Raw genomic sequence first — 18,805 nt, 5'->3', positions numbered from 1 at the left:
ATTTTGGCCTGCGTCGAAGTGATTCATGATGTTTTGGTCCTGCGGCGGCGTTCCCTGGCCAGGCGTCTTGCTGCTCCTGCTGCTGCCATTAGTGCCAACACTTACTGCTGATTCTGGTCCTGAAAAAATCCAACGAGCATTTGTCAAATTCTGAGTGCCATTAGAGTCCATTAGGAGGATGAAATTGGGGACATGTGAGACTTCAAAGCCAAGATCATAATTTTGGATTTCATCCAATCAGCAGAAGAGCAACAGTCTTTTAACATTTAGGAGACAAGGACTGAGGTAATTCAAAAATAAATTGAGGGAGGGACCATAAATAGTAGTACAATTGCCTAAAAAAATATCTAAGAAGCATTAAAAGGAGATATATGTTGTTGATAGGGATTTTTAATTAAAACGGTGATGTTAAAGATTATTTTCCAGCTACTGAATAGAGAAATATTTCAGTTCCTTTACATAAGCCTCATTGAAATGAGTAACAACAGCGCCCTCTGCTGTCATACATACGAACTGCAGGCCCTGTAGTTCACCTGGAACTTTCCAACCACTGTCTTCAGTTCCTACACGGACCTAAATAATCGCTGCACATGAAACAGGCATGGCGTCCTTCAGCTAGAGACACAAGTGACATCTGTTTATCCATTGGCCCTTTTGCATATATTCAAGTTGTTATTTATTTATCTATGAAGGTGTGGATAGAGGAGTTTCCTTCACAATGGTGACCAGGATCGCGTGTCAAGTTCTCCAGCGCCGTGAGTAACCCATAGCCAACGTTAGCATTAGCATGTGAGCTATCTAGGAAGAAATATAATAATTTGGAGGCTGGATAAATAGACATTTCGACCTGATGAATAATAATAACAACGCCTTTATTCTATTAAATGTCTCATCAAGCTACTCCAGTTCGCAGAATAACGTACAAGGACCTGTCCTTAAGTGGGCTTATTATTTAACTTGACGTGAGCCTACATTTCCCATAATGCAACTCCATAGCTTGTTTGGTTCCTACCCCTCACGTTGAAACACATCATTTATGTTACAAATATATAGTTTTAAACCCAGGTTACATTTAAGACATTTATATGAGACGAAAATAAAGTAGTGTCTTTCTTATATTTATTTACTTTAGCACGTTTTATACAGGGGGACATTCAAAGTGCTTTTGAATTAAGGTCAGAAACAATAGAACAATTCAAACAGATCGATTAAAAAGGTTTATAAATAATGCATGATCTAAAGAGGTTTTTAAAATGACAGATGAGAAAGATTAGAAGATGGAGAACCCTCTGCTGTTGTTTTGTCCTGCATTATTTCCTCCTCTTCCTCTCCACAGGATTTGCCTCTGTCGCTGCTGCTCTGCGTGCATCGCCTGCAGAGGTCCGTAGCCAGCGCAATGCCGTCTTCTCCAGAGAGCAGGCCCGGCAGAGAGCTCTGTACCCTCGCATCCAGAAGATCGAGGTGTCCATGCAGGGTCCGGGGATGGAGGGTACACTGCTCGTCATGAACAGAGGGATGTCCACTCCACTGAGCTGCGCCAGACGTGAGTCAAAGGGGAATGTGGATGCCCAATTAATCCCTGCAGGGAGCAAGACATACGGGACTTCTTTAATTGAACTTGTTTTTCAACATTCTGTGAGAAACCAGACATCCCTGCCTCTCTTGCATGTATTAATAATGCATCGTGTTGCTATAAATAAACACTTGTTTTGCACTCAGGTGAACCGCTTTGTGTTTCCCTCAGACTTGACAGAACATCATGAGACCAACTCAGCTCTGGCCCTGGTGGACGGGGAGCCGTGGTCCCTCCACCAGCCCCTCACCGACTCCTGCTCGCTCACTCTGCTCACATTCAAAGATAACGATCCAACAGTCGTCAACCAGGTACTATTACCACGAGAATATACTTATTTTAATAGTTTACTACAGAGTGGGGATTTTTTTTTCCTGTAAGGGATTAATTAATTATATCATCTTCTTCTTCTTCTTCTTCTTCTTCTTCTTCTTCTTCTTCTTCTTCTTCTTCTTCTTCTTCTTGTTCTTCTTCTTCTTCTTCTTCTTCTTCTTCTTCTTCTTCTTCTTCTTCTTTTTCTTCCACATAATGAGTCTCCAGCTTTTTCATGGGGATTTAAAAAGGGTGGAACAGTGAGGAAAGTCAGGGAGTTTCAGGAATTCTACTTAGTTTATTTCAGTACATGATAGTGTTTTTATACTTCATTAATTTCTTAAAGGATATGTAAATATATAAATATGTCTCTTTTAGCGGATAAGGAAAACAGTGATTTAATGAACAGGATTTGAGATATTTATCGTCTCCCCTCAGGCTTACTGGCGCTCCTGCTCCGCCCTGCTGGGTCAGGTGCTGGAGACCGCGTTCAAAGAGGACTTCGCTGTGGAGCTGCTCAGCACAGTGGATGTCGCAGGTAAAGGAGCTCCTCTTTATTTCTCCCCCAGCTGGACTTCATTAAACCTGATTCCTGGCAGAGCATTTCCCCCTAACGTTATTGAAAGATCCTCGTTGACTGGTGAGAGGTGGTGTTTATGTCTCTGTTTCATTTCCTGTAGTCACTGCCGGGGCGTTCTGCTATGATGTGGTGCTCGACCCCAAGCTGGACTCATGGACTCCCTCTGAGGTGCGTATGTGTTCAAAAGTACAAATAAGCCCAGGTTCCTTGTCTGATAGAAAAGCTTAATTCTGAGCTGAAAGCCGTCGTTGCTGTCCAGCATTAACCCTCTACATCACTGTAGCAATATATGACCACCAGAGGTCAGCAAAGCTACTGTCACGTTCCTTTAAGAAGTGATCTTCCATCATTCGAGTTTTAAATATTCATCCATTGATATGATTTTACCCAGGAAACGATATCAAAGTTGCTCCTTCAGGCATTATTTGACCCTTACGCAACGTGGTGGGTTTTTATCTCTCCAGGAGTCGTTGCGGTCTCTCACCCGAGGGGCTCAGCAGCTGATCCACCAGGACCTGGCCTGGGAGCCTCTGGAGGTGGTACCCTCTGTGGCGCTGGAGGTCTTCTCCCACAGCAGGTACGCTTAATCAGCAACGAGACTGTCTTGACACTGATACGGTTTACAGCTTTTTCACCACGATGGTCCTGTGGTCTCCAGGTGTAAACAGGAAGAGGTGGAGCAGAAGGCGTCTCAGAGTCCCACTGGCACCGTGATGCTCCACAGGTGACTTTTTCTGAATGCATGAATCTTGAATACAGGTTTCCTGTTCGTTCCAGAATCATGTACCTTACTCTCTGTGTGCAGATGTGGCGACCATGTGCTGCTGAGTGCGGGCCCCCTGGTGGGCAGGACAGGCCTCTGCTCGCAGTACGATGTGACGGCCCTCCACAGCCTGGGAGAGGGTCCCTGGGGCCTCCACCGCCGAGCACAGGGCATCTCCCTGCCTCTGCAGATGGAGGTAGGGATGTGTGTTTGATATGGTGACAGAAAGTACACATGAAAAGGAGGCTTTAATGTACTGTACTAAAACCTTGGTGTAAGACCAGTTGTCGTTTAAAAGTTTGACCTTACCAGAAGAACTGCACTTACAGTTTCTGTAGGCCAATGACCAGATTTAGTCCTATGAGTCCCTGAAGATAAGAATAGACGTGCAAAAATAAAAGGCTGCACAGCATTACGATGTCTAAATGTCGGTTAAGCGCTTTTTTAAAGGTCTAAATCGGTTTACATGGTCATCTATTGGCAGCTTTACTTCAGAAAATCCATGTTTCAATCACAGCTTTATCAAGAAGTCGATTTTGAAGTCAGTCTGCAGCGGTTTCCCTGGAGATTCTAAATACAAACGCTGTTGCCATGCAGCAGAATATTCATGACATTTGATTGTTATTCCAGTATTCAAGGCACTTGATCAGTCCGTACATGTGCCTGCCAGTCACGTTGTCTTCCTCTCTGCAGGCTCATCACACGGTGTGGGGGAAACTGAGGCAGCGGGCAGAGAGACGGGTAGGAACAACAAATACCTCTCGTTTTTATTTATTTATTTCATACCTCCGTCAGGCGTCCAACAGAAGTGACTTCAAAGCTGAAGCGTGGATGCCAATTTTGAGATTGGGAGTGTTTTAGTCAACATGATGAATCCAAATTGCTGCTGTTTTACGGAGTTAGGATTTAACACGACTATTTTTATTACTGAGCACTTTATATTTTTGGCAGAAACAGTTGAAATAGATGAATGAGGTTCCAGGCTTCGACACAAAGCAGGTCCCTTCCTCCTCATGAAGGACAAACGGCACCTTCTTTTATAAACACGACTTCAAAGACACAGATGCTAACACAAGATCCAAGGGAGGAGTATTTTTAAATCCCTCCAGGTTCAAAGCTCTTATTCTAGACATCGTGACACTCAGATTGATGTCTGAGCACAAGCGACTCTTAAAGAGAAAGCATCAATTCTTCAAATTCAAACTAGGCTGCGAGTTAATTTTGGATGGAGCCATCTAGGCGAAATATATTTTGCGCTGGCATTCTCTGTGCATCACTGATTGCGTAATGCTAAAAAACGATGTACTCATTAATAGACACTCTTGATCTGCTGAGAGATGACTTACTGCGCTCTGTGGCCTACATTTATTTTCCCTGAGATTTGTTCGCTGGCGGATAAAAATAGCACTTTATTAAACAAAAGTGTGGACGAAGGATATTTGGATCAAGGTCTTTCTGGAGTTTTTACAAGCTCAGGATTAGCATGCAGACCTGCTCTTAGAGGACACTGTCCATAGCATCACCTGACACATTAATGTCAGCTGTGTATGTTGTCCTGACCTCTACGTGTTAACAGCCAATCACCAATAAGTGGAGCCGCTATAAACCCCCTGAAGGACATTTATCCTGCAGTTTGTTCACTATATGTGCAGCTAATGCACATGATATCCTTCTCTCCAACAACTCGGAGATCATTTGGTGGATGTTTTTGTTCCTCCCATGAACAACAAGAGGCTAGTTTGTGTTGTCATGCAGATCAAATATCTTTTATTCATGTGGACAAACTGTGAGAGAGACGTGGAGCTACACTAACAAGCAGCTCCGAGGACTGGGCTCAAAACACGAGTTGAAAAAGCATTCTTTACACATTTGAGTGTAATTCAGTACAACTTGGGTCGATTGAGAAAGAGTCCCATGTCGTCCTCCGTTTTTTAAACCAGCGTCCCTTGAGTTTGTTAGAAAGAACATGAATTTCAGCTTGGACAAAGTGCTTTATTGTACACAAGATAAACTTGGCAAAGCTGTCTTCTTATCAGGTATTTGAACACCACATTGAAATGTGTTTTTTAATGTTGTGGACAGATTACAGTGAAGCAGTAAACTGTAGGTACCCAGAGAGTTTCATTGGCACCCGATATGTGCAGCATAATTACACTTCACACACAAATTCCTTTCAAGTCCTTTCCAAATGCTGCCTATAATCCCTTACAGGCTGTTTGTGGGAAATACGGCAAGCATAGAAGGTCAAAGGTAAACGAGCCGGAATCTAGAGGGACAAAATAACAGGAACACCTACTTTTTAGTCCTGCAGTGTTTTAAAGTGTTATTTTGCTACCATACAGAACCAGGGTTATAAAAGCAGTGATGTGTGTGTGTGTGTGGGTGGGTGGGTGGGTGTTTTCTGAGCCGGCTGCAGACGGTGGGGAAGCATGTCCCCCGTCTGCCTCCAGCTGGCGCTCGAAACAAGCACGCCCACGCTCCAAACCCCGCCCCCATAACAAATCTGAAGAAGGATCCTTTAGACGTGATATTTAAGGCCTTTTCTAGTTTAATTTAAATAGGTTAGAGGAGATGTTAGAATATATAATCATACATGTGTGGATTATTTGCACAGGTTGAGGTGCCAAAACCTGAAGAAGTGACTCCACCCGCCTCCGACCAGCCAACAACAACCTCTGCGTAACCTCTCACACACACACACACACACTTTCTCATGTATCTGATTGTATAATTTGTTCAATAAATGTGTAAAATAACGTGACAAATCACTGCCGCTTTGCTCATTCTTACTGAAATCGACCCAAAAATGTAAGACAGTAACATCGCTTGACCCCCTTACTCGTACAAATCAAAGATTTTAACTCCTGGAGGGGAAGTTGTCCAGTTGATAAGAGTAAGAGTGAAAATTGAAACGTGTGGATGTCGCTTACTGTATGCGTGTGTCAGCAGTTTGCGCAACAACAACAGCGGAGGGTGTGTGTACTAGCCGAGGTCCAGCAGCTGTTGCATCTATCACTCATCAAACAGGTGGCTCTCAATCCTCAGAGTGTGTTCGAGTCAAGTGTGAGAAAGTGTGAGCGAGCCTGAGGATCGGAGACTTGAGGCGCTTTGTTTTCTTTCCCAGGATTCCAGGCATTTTGTCACATTAGACACAACACTCCCGGAGATGTTTGCCACAGATACACACAAAAATCTGTGTGTGTAGCTCTGTGGTACTAAACCATTGTAGAGTGTGAGTCTGGCAATGGTTTAGAGCCGTCAGACGATCCATATTCATATTAATGGCCTTTAAAAGATTCATTAAGGTAGGAACTTGCATCAAAATACCAAATAATTCCCCAAAATGATTCATTTTAACCTGTTTTTACAAGCATTAAGGTACAAAGGGGTCTTCCATAGTTTGTATTATCCCTCTGGTAGCTTACTTGTGTGTGTTAGCTTACCACTCGTGTTACAGTACAGGTGGTTACAGACAGCTGGTAATGACCACCAATGACATGAAGAAAAATTCAGCAGCCCCTCCCCCGGTCACACATTACAGACCCCTGTTGGACATTCGAGCCCCCTGCCGCTGTGTGTGTGTTTGACAAGTAAGATAAGTAAAGACAGGTAGCATGAACCCCCCCTCCCCCCCTCTCTAACCTCAGATTAACCAGCGAGGGTTTTGCATTTAATCACAGCCCAACTGCATCAATCCCCATCAGGAGACTTCTGAGGGTCGAGCAAAGCCACTAAACTCAGTGCAGCTGTTGCATGCTATACGACCCCCACCCCAACACACACACACACACACACACACACTGACAACGTGTGAGACACACCCAAGGACATATGCCCCGGACTCTGAGAGCACAGTCACACCAATTGAGATGTTTGAATCTGTGCCCTGAATTCCTCGCCGCTGCAGAGCTCTGGAGATGCCGGCTGCGCCCGCTGCTGCTGAAACACTATTAAAATTGAATAGCTACTAAAACACGCCGCAATAATGCAATCCTAGAAATAAATGTATAATGGGCTTCTCTTATCTTGCGGAAGAGCGTGCGTGCGCAGTAGGAGGTCAACAGGGAAGGCACTCTGGAGGTCCCTTTATTTAATTTCATAGTGGCGTTGAAAGGGTTGGAAGCTCTGCAACGACTAGCTTGAGTGAGAAACCAGCTCCTTACTCAGATATCAAATGATCAGAATGTGGTGTTGGTGTAACCAGAATTACTTTGCTTATGTGCTTACAATCCCAAGCTTACTCAATCATGAATCACTTTTCATCCTCCATAGGAATGAAAACAGATTGCAGCACCCAAAAAGAGCCACATATAAGTAGCACTTAGACAGCGACCATCCAGAGAAAGAAAAGGGGGTCTAATATCTTCAAAATGTAGTCTTGCTTCTGGACAGTTAATGTTTCTATTAGTACATTGTGTACACCTATCAAGTGAAGTGTTACAGTATACTTTTCTCCACAAAGTGAGCAATCTACATTCCCTGATTTCCACAGAAACATCTGCCCTGAATCATTTCCTGTTTTCCAGCCTTGGGAGTGCTTGTCTGTTATCCCATAAGCTTTTCATTCTTTTGGTACTCTGCATCTGGAATTTGCTTTGAGCACAGCACCTTGATCCAACGTCTCAGATTTAATAATATTGGAATTTGATAATCAACCTAAAATTTAGAGGGCTTTTTACGTTTTTACAAGTGAAAACTTTCATACACTTCTTATGCAAAACCTACGAATGCAAATCAATATGACAGCTATACCAATTATACATTTTCCGTGTTTTAAATAAATATCTGGGCTCACCCAAAGCAAGTTTGTGAGTAGGTATTATTGACTACATCTTTATAAAGTCAAAATAATACAAATAAAACAAGTTTAAATAAAATGAGACGTAATTAAAAGACACTCCCCTGAATATCTGATGTGTAAAACGAACATTAGGGTCACTTCAGGTCCCTCTCAAGGTAAGGTATGGTGCGTGCCACACCTTGTTGCCATGCCCACGCAGTTGCCTCCCGTTATGTGGCCATTTGTCAGTGCAGTGCGCGTCTTGGACACGGCGCTGCGCTCTTGCCGCTCCGCCGCGCTGCTCGTCTGTACGCTCCCTCCTCCCTCCCTCTCCACCCTCACTCAGCGCAGGAACAACACACCCCAGTGGGAGAGAGGACGTCCATCCGCATCTTTCATAGTAACCGAGGCTCACTTCTCAGCCAGGACCCCGGTGTTTCTGACCGATCTGTCCCGGAGGTGCGTCCAGATAATCCGCTTTTCTCCGCGCCGCTTCTCTTCGCTCCCGTTCCGTTCTGCGCCGGACCGGTCCGCTCGCTTCCCCCTGGAGATCAGTTTATTCCCTGGAAACTGGATGAATTATTGGAGAGTTGTGAACAAGTGCAAAAAGAAAGCTGAGGCTCGGGATCCTCGCTCCGTCCAGGGAAGACAACACTCTGCCAGAGTTGTGGACGATAATGGAGGGGACGTCCCTGTATCTTCCTATTGTTATTTTACTGATGCAATGTAAGTGACCAATGGAAAGTATTCAGAAGTACTCACTGTTTCTCTGGCTGTGTGCTTCCTTACTAAAAACAGAGGAGCAAAGTACCTGATAGAAGCTTTAATGCACTTTAATTGATCTAATTAAACTGATTTCCGTTTTATTCTGACTGTTCATGGATGTCTGAGATCCATACAATTTAAGAAAAAGTCAAAGTTGTTCTCTAGACTTTTATTTGTATTATTTTTTACAAGTTTTCTTACTTAAATAGATACTTACTGATATTTCTAAGGCGAAAAATAAATTTGAAATCATGAATTGACGTTTGAATTTTAAGTCTCCACACGTTAACACTTAGGAAATTGAGGAGAAAAGTGCTCTACTTAACTAATCTTTCTATTTATAATAATAATATTATTGTCTAGGATCTACTTTCCCATAAAGTCATCAACATGTATGCTGTACACTTTCATTTTGTCACTATTGAATTTCACTGTTTTTAAATAGTTGTTTTAATACATTGCAGTTTATTTCAGGTTGTATTATTTTATTTAGAACAGACATTTGTTACGCAGTGTTAATACGTAGTTTCCCAGTTTAGTTTAAGCCCCTAGATTAATAGATAATGGCCCTAAAGGTATATTTGGCCGGGTGCCACCTAAGGGTGTGGGCAGCCTGGTGGTAGTAGGCACCTGTTTCTGGCAGGAGAGGTGTAGGATCAATGCATGAGGTCAGCATTTGGATTACAACCAGATCTTTCAAACTGTTTATCCTCAGGATGAGGTGTTCTGATACAAGGAGACAAGTGGAGACAAACATGAGAGAACTTGTTTAAAAAAGCAAAAAGGCAACTTTCCATGATGGAAAAACACAGATAGAGCCTCCAGGGGAGCAGGAGCAGTGTGGGATGGATGTGATGAGACAGCGAGAGTGAGTGACGCAGATTTTACTCTGTTTGCCACCTGCCAGGCCACCAGGTCAAAAGTTCACAGAGGTGTGTGTGTCCAGTCCCGCTGCAGACAACCTGTCAGAAATCACTCATGATGTGACACACACACACAGAGACGTCAACAGAGCAGCTTCAGATCTGCCTGATGAACGACTGAGGAGTGTATTATACAGTATATATATAAAAAAGAGGACATGTTTTGGATTAGTCTGTGTGTTGAGAAAGACAACCCCCATCTCCACCTCACACACTCACAGAGACAGCTGTTGCTCACAGAGTTACAGACACACAGCGAGGCTTTGTTCAAATGTAACACACACTCCCACACACACACGCACATGGTCAGTCCTCCCTGTTTGTTCTCCGTCCCCACTCGCCTTGAAACGTGTGCCATGCACGTCCCCGTTATCTATATCACACAGCCAGACAGGACGCGTCCTATGCGCCCACCTCCCTTCCTCTTCCATTTGTCCTGTTAATTTTAATAAGTGCCTTAATTATTACTGCGCCATGCTTTTGACCTCGCCACAGCCCTGGCAACACCCACCCCAGTGTCTGTAACACTCTGTACGGACCACGTAATGAGAGGAAAGCTGCGTGCCAAGGAGTGATCGTGCCATCTTTCTATTTTTGCTCAGGCTGGCCCTGTGTGAGTTTAAGCTGTCGCAGTCTTGATGTTGATACGAGATGTGTGTGTGTGTGTGTGTGTGTGTGTGTTGACGTCTTTGTCTGAAAATCTCCCTGCTAGGTCCATCCCGGATGCATTTTAGTTACCTTTGTATCTGAGGCCATATTGGAGGATCTTCAGAAAGCTGCTGCTGAGAAGCACATGGAAACGTTATTTCAAAATCAAGATCAGCATTATTCTAACGCCCATTTCCGTTTGTGAGTCATACTTGATCAAATGATCGTTTGCCGGGAGCCAAATCTCAGTCTAATGTAGCAGTTTCTGAAGTCTGGCAAGCATTTATAGTCGAATCACAATAAGTACTCAAAGTATCATATTAAGTAGAGATTGAATATGTTATTATTTTCAATTGGGGCCTCACACTAATTTATAAATCAGCTTTAGTCGTGCTTTGAGTTCTTCATAGAGACAAAACCTCAGAGCTCATGTGTGCAACACCAGAAGCTCTGAAGTGACACCCAGTGCTCTACTCCTCATGTTACAGTATCATGCATTGGTCTCTAACCTGAGTCATGTAACCTGTCAGCTTCTTAGACACTACGTCTTGATATTTAAAAAGTTACACCATGTTAACATTTCCCACCATGCAGCTGTGAAATGATCCAATCTCGCCATGTGTTCATTGTCTGCCTCGACACTCTAATTGAGGCCATGGAAGCTGACAGTGTTCCTAGTAGTGGAGCACGACACAGGCCTCACACGCACAGCCTCTGCTTAGGTTTTATGTGTGTGTGTGTGTGTGTGTGTGTGTGTCAGTCAGTGCAGCGGTGAAGTGCGGGCATGTTGTCAGCCCCGCTACATTTCCTCCTCTCACAGAGACACAGTTGAAGGTGGCAGGCCTGGTCTCACATTATGTGACAAGAGCATCTCCCATTCACAGTCCCACTGTCTGAGAGGATCTCCCTCGCCTTCAATCCCACTCTCTCTTTTATTCATGCTCCTGCAAGTCTCCGCCCCCCCTGCTAACCTCCACCCGCCTCACTCTCCTCCACTCCACTTCATTTGGATTCTATTCTTAGGGCCGCTCATCTCTCCTTTGTGGTGCCTTTTTTTAATCTCATTGTATCTCCCTCCCTCGTCATGTTCATCCTTTAGTGAGACAATGCTCCTCAGAGGGTGTCGAGGTACGGGAGCCAAGGCTACGAAGGTAATCCTGTTACACCGCCGCAAGTCAACACATGGCGGGGGGTGGGGGTGGAGGAAGCGTCTGCAGGGAGTGTGCAGTTTTAATTCACTTAGCGCAAAGTAAGCAAAGCTGCTATAAATTGAGCCAACTTCAGGAAAGCTTTTAAAAAGTATGCGACATTTGGCAGACACTATTATTGTGAAGGCTGTTCTTTATTTAAAGGGTTATTTAAAAATAGCTGTTGTTGTGGAAATAAGAGCGAGAGACCTTTGGGTTTTTCTAACAAGCTCCAGTTTGTGAAGACGCCCAACATGGCCTGTTTTTATTCCACACTTCCTGCCCTTTGTCTCAGTTTGCCCAATGTCACCCCCCCCTTCAGAGGAGAGAACCTCTAACTCACAGTCATCCTGTAACAATGGGCCCACACAGGACGTCAGTGACACGCAGGAAACTGCTCACATGTTTTTAAATTGACAATTGTGAGATTTCAATCCGTACGCATCACGGCAGAAACAATGGCAGGAAACTGAATGTATTTCTGGAATATGAGTACATGTTCAATACACCAACGTTGTTCATAGCCCTTAATGTTCCCAGTAATTACCCCTGAGGCCCATTCAACATTTATAATGTAACTTCAAAAATGCAAGGCCTTAAGAAAAACTCTCAGTACTGAAGTTGCAGACTTCTGGGAGTAGGTATAGTGTTGGTGCAGCAGCTGAGAGTGTTTACTGTCTCTGTGTGCATGTTTAACCCTCTTTTCCCTCAGGTAACCTTCAACCGTGATGAACCTGTATTTAACGGCATGACGACCAGGCAATAATCTGCCCCGTAAACCAATCAGGATACAGGAAAGGGTGGCTCCTGCTTCCGCTTCCTGTTTGGTGGTATCAGTGGCACGCAGACAGCCGGAAGGAACAAACCTGGACAGCGTGCCATCGGCCTCTTAGCTAATGCCTCTCATACATCAGGTTAATCTGGACAAGCCTCTGTTGATACGCTCGGTGGCCTTCACCTAACCTGCGTTTAAATAAACACACAGCAACAGGGCTCCTTGACCCCGCTGGATTAAAGCGGAGCAGGGCGTAATCCTGCTCTCACTTCATATTTCCTGGAGATCTCTGCCCGCCTCAGACAGTAAACCAAAGACAGCCATTAAGCATTCTCCTCTCGCAGTTGGCGGGCAATGTGGAGCACTTTACCCAATTCACCTTGCCCCCTAATGGATGAAACGCATTTTTGAAATGCTCTCATGTTTTTATCTCCTCCTCCCGTTTTCTTCTCCACCACCAGGTTCCCCCTCCGTTCCTGTCTCTGTGTCCACCGACAGACACAAGGTGGAGGTGAAAGAGTTTTCAGGTGAGGCTGTAACAAACATCTCAAAACCCCCCCCCCTTTGTGAGATGCTGCTTTGTTAGATTCACTCTGACAGAATAAACCACAAGGCTATAAATAGACCAAGCAGTTAAAGAAATGTCGCTGATTGAAGGCTTCGCTATTCAGCCATAAATATCTCATTGCTGTCCCTTTTTTCAGACGCCGTGCTGTCGTGCTTGTTCCACACCGAGAAAGACCAGAACCCGCGCATCGAGTGGAAGAAGAAGGGCAAAGGTGTCTCCCTCGTGTACTATGATGGACACTTCAAAGGTGTGGAAGTTGCATCGGCTTTTAATCAGCTTGCAGTGGGGTTTGAGAAGAAAAGCACCACCTGGATGCTGTGGTAGATAGTCATGTGTCAGTGGTAGGGAGGCATAGCACACCTCTTATCCTTGACCCTTCATCCGGGGCTAAGGATATGGATTTAATGGTTGAAATAAATCATACTGTAGCTTGCAGATATACCAAGCATCCTCTTCCCCGTAATAGCGGGAGCAGGTTTAAAGGTAACCCAGCCTGAGCTTAGCCTTTTGTGGTTGAAATGCATCAAAGTCTACTTACTTCAAACGAGCTCCGTGTGACTTCTTTTGTATAAATCTGCACACATCACACAAAGAAACATCTTTCCTCAACTAAGACCGTGGTGTAGGGTGAATGTAATATCACATTTTAATTTATGGATAAACCATTCCCATATTTCCTCCTCGTTCTCCCTGACCTTCTGTCCTTTCTTTCAGGTCCCTTTGAGGGCCGGGCTTCTATTGAAGGGGCCACGGTGACGCTGCAAAGGGTGACCCAGGACGACGCTGGGGAGTACCGCTGCGAGATCAGCGCTCCTTACGACTCTGTCAACCTGGGCGAGACCAACGTCACGCTCAAAGTCCTGGGTAAAGAAAATCAATGAAGGGAAAAACAGCTCAAATATTTATGGGATTGGCTGGTTGTTGTTTTTTTCCCAGGTTTTTCTTATGTTTCTTTAATTCCCTACCTTGTTCTGCCCTGCAGTTCCCCCCCACACCCCGTCCTGTGAAATCCCCAGTGGGGCAGTGACAGGCTCTGTGGTGCAGCTGCGCTGTAGGGAACAGCAGAGCATCCCGCCTGCTACATACTCCTGGTTCAAGGACAGCAAGGCGTTGAGCCCACCATGGCACGCCAACGCCACCTTTCTAATCAACTCAAAAACAGGAGTGCTGGTGAGTGTGCACATTTGGACGTAGTTCACACTGTCTCCTTCCAATATCATGTCTCATTGAAAGAAGCGAGGAAGTTCTGCTGTCAGGTTTTGTTGGAGGTGTTCTTTGGTTTGACGGTAGTGCTTCCTGCTCACCAGAACATGTGTTTTAATGTAGAGCGATCCTCCTGAATATTCTTCTTCTTCCCTCTCGGTCTCTCTGCAGGAGTTTAAAGCGGTTGCCAAAGAGGACACCGGTCAATACAGCTGCTGGGCTTCCAACGGAGTGGGGCCGCCCAAGATGTGCGAGGCCAAGCACATGAAGATAGGTGTGTGTGTGTGTGTGTGTGTGTGTGTGTGTGTGTGTGTGTGTGTGTGTGTGCGTGCCTCTTCCCCACACCCTTCAGCACTGGAGAATGTCAGGGATGCAGTGGAGAGGAAAGGCCTACTAAACTAATAAAACCTTTACGAAGGGACAAATTGTAAGGGCCAACGTGATCTAAAAATGATGCACTCCTTAGGGGAGGTCTTCAGCTGGTTAATACATCCCATAATGTACATTAGGTTAATGCAAGGAACCATTTTATGCAGTAAATAAATTACAGGAAATGCTATTAGAGTACATTAGACTGTTTGAGGATTACCACTGTCCATATATGTTCTGTGACTCCACATGAACGTAAAACAGACCATAACTCACACTGTATCTCCCTCCGCCTCCAGAGGATGTCAATATCTCGGCCGTGGTGGCGGCAGTGGTGGTGGTCTTCTTGGTGGTGGTGGTCTGCAGCTGCGGCGGACTCTTCTTGCATCGCAATGGCTTCTTCAGCCGTGAGTTTGTCTATTTAGTTTAAATATTATCTCTGCTTTTTTAAAATCCAACAACCATTGAGTTCCTTTTTAATATGTTTTTATTATTTTAAAACAACTGTGTTTTGTCTCCCTTGCTTCCCCCTCGCCCGTCGGCAGGACACAGAGGAAGGTAAAGAGCTCTGTGATTGCATTAACATTGATGTGAACAAACACAGGCTAATACTCCACACACTTAAGGCTGGGGGGGTGGGTTGTTGTTGCACTTATAGACTGCGTGTCTGCGCTGACTCAGGACTGTATACAGTGACAGCTGTGGCTGTGTGTGTCTACATGTGTGTGTGAGCCACAGCAGTGCCTGTGCTCCTGCTCTGGTGATTGGCGCCAGCAGATGTACGAACCATGGGGAAAAGGTTGTTTTTTTAAATTGATTGCCACTTCCTGGCAGAGCTACATCTGTTGAATCATGTCAAAATGTATCAGATGATCTAACCATGCAGGCATTTAGAAAGGGTGGGGGAGGGGAATAATGAGTGTAACACACTTCTGGAATCATTAGCCTCTGTTATTCAGCAAGGAGGAAAATATTGGCAGAAAGAATAGCGAGCAATTAAACTGATTGGATGGGTAATTTGAAACGGATTATTTAGATATTGAGGAGATAGAAGAAGGAATCTGTGGCGTGGTCACGAGTGCATTCACACACCAGAGTGGGCGAAAGGCCATCTTGATGCTTGACTGGTTTATAAGCCAGAGACTGCAGTGACATAAATGCATGTCCTCGTGTGACTGGCCTAATTTGCTTGACTTTACGTTATTTGATTATTGGCCTGTTACTGCGCAGCGCTTGATGGAGAGTCACTGTGGAGCTCTCCTTGAAGCTGATGCGGAAGCTCTTTTTCTTGGTTAAAGTCTGATGCTTATCCCAGTGAGCTAACTGGAGCTGTCAGTGTCAACTTCCTATTTATAGAACGGGCTTCTTTACGAAGACTCAAAGACAATGTGACATGATATCTGATGTACCAGTGAGCAAAATAGGGAGGCAGATCTGGGATTGAGCAAAACAGCGGACCTGGTTATTTTAGATTTCTGCAAAACATTTACAGTTACATCCTTCGTAGAAAAGAGTCAGAAAGCATTTAGCATTGTGTATCAGGGTATTGGTTTGATGCATGTGATTGGCTCACCACTTGACCTGCTCAGCTCTGCTGCGTCCTGATTGGCTGCATGTCAGTACAGGTTTGTTGCCGTAACTCTAGTTCTGTAAACATGTGCGTATCATTTCTGTAAATTGACCCCAAATGTACAGAAATGAAATGCACAGCTTCACACTAATAGGGCTATGGTGGCACACCTCACACACCAATGACATTTACTAATAACCCCCCCCCCCCCCCCCCCACTCCATTGAAGCATGGCGTGCAGTGTCACTCCAAAGTCATACCCTATTTTTTTTTTAAAGCCAACACAATGATCCCTACAGGTCATTTTGGATCTCCCAGTGTCATGGTGCAGCCCACATCAGCAGCCAAACCCTGCACAGAACTGAGGACACGTGAGTGTGACCTTGAGGCCAACGTCAGATACGGAAGAAATTAAAAGCCATCATAATTAGAATTAGAAACAAAAACCATTCGGGATGTTTAACCATGAATACACATGTAGAAACTTGGACGTTTCGGTGAATACGCTTTTGCTGAGTTTCACGTTTGTTTTCATTTGGTTTTAACAAACAAAGTGTTAATTAGTGGGATTTAAAGGTGTTGGTTAGCAGTGTGTTGCTTTTCAATTGACAGGTAGGCGCTATAAACCTTTATAATGACCATACAGATTGCCTTAATTGGGTTTTAAGACAAAAAAACACCTTCATGAAAGTCATTCTAATTACAGGACTTGTCTTGAACTATATTAAAGAACGGTAAATCAAACACTGAGCTAAACACATTCCTCTCCTCTGCCTAATATATTCCTGCTCAGAGTCATACTTTCCTCCTCACCCACTGGGAGGGTTGCCATGTATGATGTGCATTATTTATTCAGGGCAAAATATGACTCAGGATACAGCTGTCTGCCTGGAGATTCTGCCTCTTCTTTGTGACTGTGTCAAACTGTCCAATGTGCTTACCCATGTCTTTATCTTTCAGGTCCAATGTCAACTACATCCCTCCACCCCAAGAAGTAAGAGTTTTTTTATTTATTTACTTGTTTCCTCCCTTCCTCTTCCTCTGTGACATCCGCAGAGTGTTGAGCGAAGCAGGAGCTGTTCATATTTCCCTAACGAATGCTGCTGTGTTTCTGATTGAAGTCGCCCCACCGTCGACCTCGGGAACCATAATTCTGAAACGTGCTGTAAGGAAACAGTTCAATAATAATACTTCATGCTCTGTGCCTGCAGGATTTCAAACACACGCAGTCCTTCATGCTCTGACAAGCTAGCCTTCCTCTGGACACACATCACCCTGGTGAAAAGGTGCCAGACACTGGATTCTGTGATGTATTACGTCACTGGACACTGAATGGGCTCAATCTTCTTCCCCTACTGCTCCTTCTGGGGAGGCAAGAACATTTGCAAGGCTTCTTACTCTCATGCTTTGCCCACTGTGGGTCCCCTAAGTCCCTGGTGTTTCTGTCTATGGGATTAAGTTCACTTTCATGACGTTCTGCTTCCTCCTGGTGGTCAGATGTTGAAATGCAACTTGATCTTTTCTAATTAATCCAGGAGAAAGGAGATCTTTTACAGATTGTGTTTCTTCCCTCTGCAGGCCAATCGTTTTAACTCCTTTTTCTTTTTTTACCAAAGACTGACCGTTTCATTTAATTTTTCTGTAAAAGATATAATCATCACAAGGGAATTCTGCTCAAAAGCCATAGAGAAAGTTTTGTTTTTCAATCGACTCAAACACAAATGCAGTTTACCTCAGCCAATGTTTTGTCTTCTGTAACACTGGGGCCCCCAGCTTCCCAAGGGCCATGGTCCCACACAGAGTCGTCATGATCTAATTTACAGCATGAAACCAGACAAAGCCAGAACAGGAGAACAGGAAGTCACTCCAGCCATGATATTGAGACAGACCAACCCTATTCCATCCTAATGTGCCTGCATGGTCTTTTTTAATATATATATATATATATATATATATATATATATATATATATATACCTTGTGCCTTTTTATTTGTCATATTTATCTATGGATTACACTTTTTTGTAGAGAACTTGCCTTACTTTTTTCTGTCTATATATTTTTGTGCCACTGTTTATCAATGTTTATCAAAATGGAGTGTGTGTTTTAGACGGTGTGTGTGAATGGATTGTTCAGAGTTTTATTTGAATATGTATCAGTAATAAAAGGTTTTTCTATTCAATACCTTACATGCTGTTATTATGTGATCACAATTGCACAGAAGTAGAAAATACAGTACCATACGATTTAAAATTCTGTACATTTCATAACACTCGTTAAGACGCTTTTACCCAAAGCGACTGTCATACATTTGGGGTGAAATGACCTCCCCAGGGACACAGCGGCATGCAGTGAGGATGGAACCAGTGCTCCCCTGATCCAAAGACCAGCGCACTACCTCACTGAGCCACAGCCTCCCAATTGAATCACAAACTCTACCAAACACCATGCCAAACTCTCAGGTCAAACGGCTCAGTGAGATGCACTTTTGTTCAGAAGAACTGAGGTTTTAAGTTCGCTCCCCATGAGGTCCAAAGGTGCTGGATGTTCAAAACCCAAAATGTAGAATAAGATTACCAAATGAAACAGACTTCATTGAAGTCATATGGCTCACTGGGATAAAACACTGCCTTGAAGACTGGAGGTTCTGGGTTCGATCCTCTTTATTTGAACAGATTTTCAGGTAGAACATCCACAATGATGGAAGAACGAACAGAGAAGAGTTTCTCATTTACAAATGTTGGAGGCACAGTTTACTGAAATACTTCACTGACAGTTTTATTGGATGGA

The 18,805-nt window shown here is 44.1% G+C and overlaps 2 protein-coding genes across 2 annotated transcripts; both read left to right on the top strand.

Moving 5' to 3' along the window:
* The first annotated feature begins 574 nt into the window (after nucleotides 1-574).
* On the top strand, nucleotides 575-5,996 carry mrpl39 (mitochondrial ribosomal protein L39). Its single transcript, XM_063877923.1, has 10 exons — nucleotides 575-755; nucleotides 1,337-1,543; nucleotides 1,745-1,884; nucleotides 2,324-2,423; nucleotides 2,566-2,633; nucleotides 2,930-3,042; nucleotides 3,124-3,189; nucleotides 3,271-3,424; nucleotides 3,922-3,969; nucleotides 5,843-5,996. Exons 1-10 carry the CDS (start codon nucleotides 719-721, stop codon nucleotides 5,909-5,911), a joined length of 1,002 nt encoding a protein of 333 aa, XP_063733993.1. The 5' UTR covers nucleotides 575-718; the 3' UTR covers nucleotides 5,912-5,996.
* Nucleotides 5,997-8,341: 2,345 nt separating this feature from the next.
* Nucleotides 8,342-18,204, top strand: jam2a (junctional adhesion molecule 2a). Its single transcript, XM_063877685.1, is given in 11 exon segments — nucleotides 8,342-8,639; nucleotides 8,641-8,734; nucleotides 12,768-12,833; nucleotides 13,011-13,121; nucleotides 13,589-13,738; nucleotides 13,857-14,044; nucleotides 14,249-14,351; nucleotides 14,746-14,853; nucleotides 14,992-15,004; nucleotides 16,977-17,010; nucleotides 17,228-18,204. Coding segments are annotated over 11 exon segments (957 nt in total). The 5' UTR covers nucleotides 8,342-8,582; the 3' UTR covers nucleotides 17,261-18,204.
* The last annotated feature ends 601 nt before the right edge of the window (nucleotides 18,205-18,805 follow it).

This window comes from Eleginops maclovinus, chromosome 24 (assembly GCF_036324505.1).
Source record: "Eleginops maclovinus isolate JMC-PN-2008 ecotype Puerto Natales chromosome 24, JC_Emac_rtc_rv5, whole genome shotgun sequence".
NCBI classification, from domain to species: domain Eukaryota; kingdom Metazoa; phylum Chordata; class Actinopteri; order Perciformes; family Eleginopidae; genus Eleginops; species Eleginops maclovinus.
Note: the sequence above shows the minus strand (reverse complement) of the source record. Positions and strands in the feature narration are given on the sequence as shown.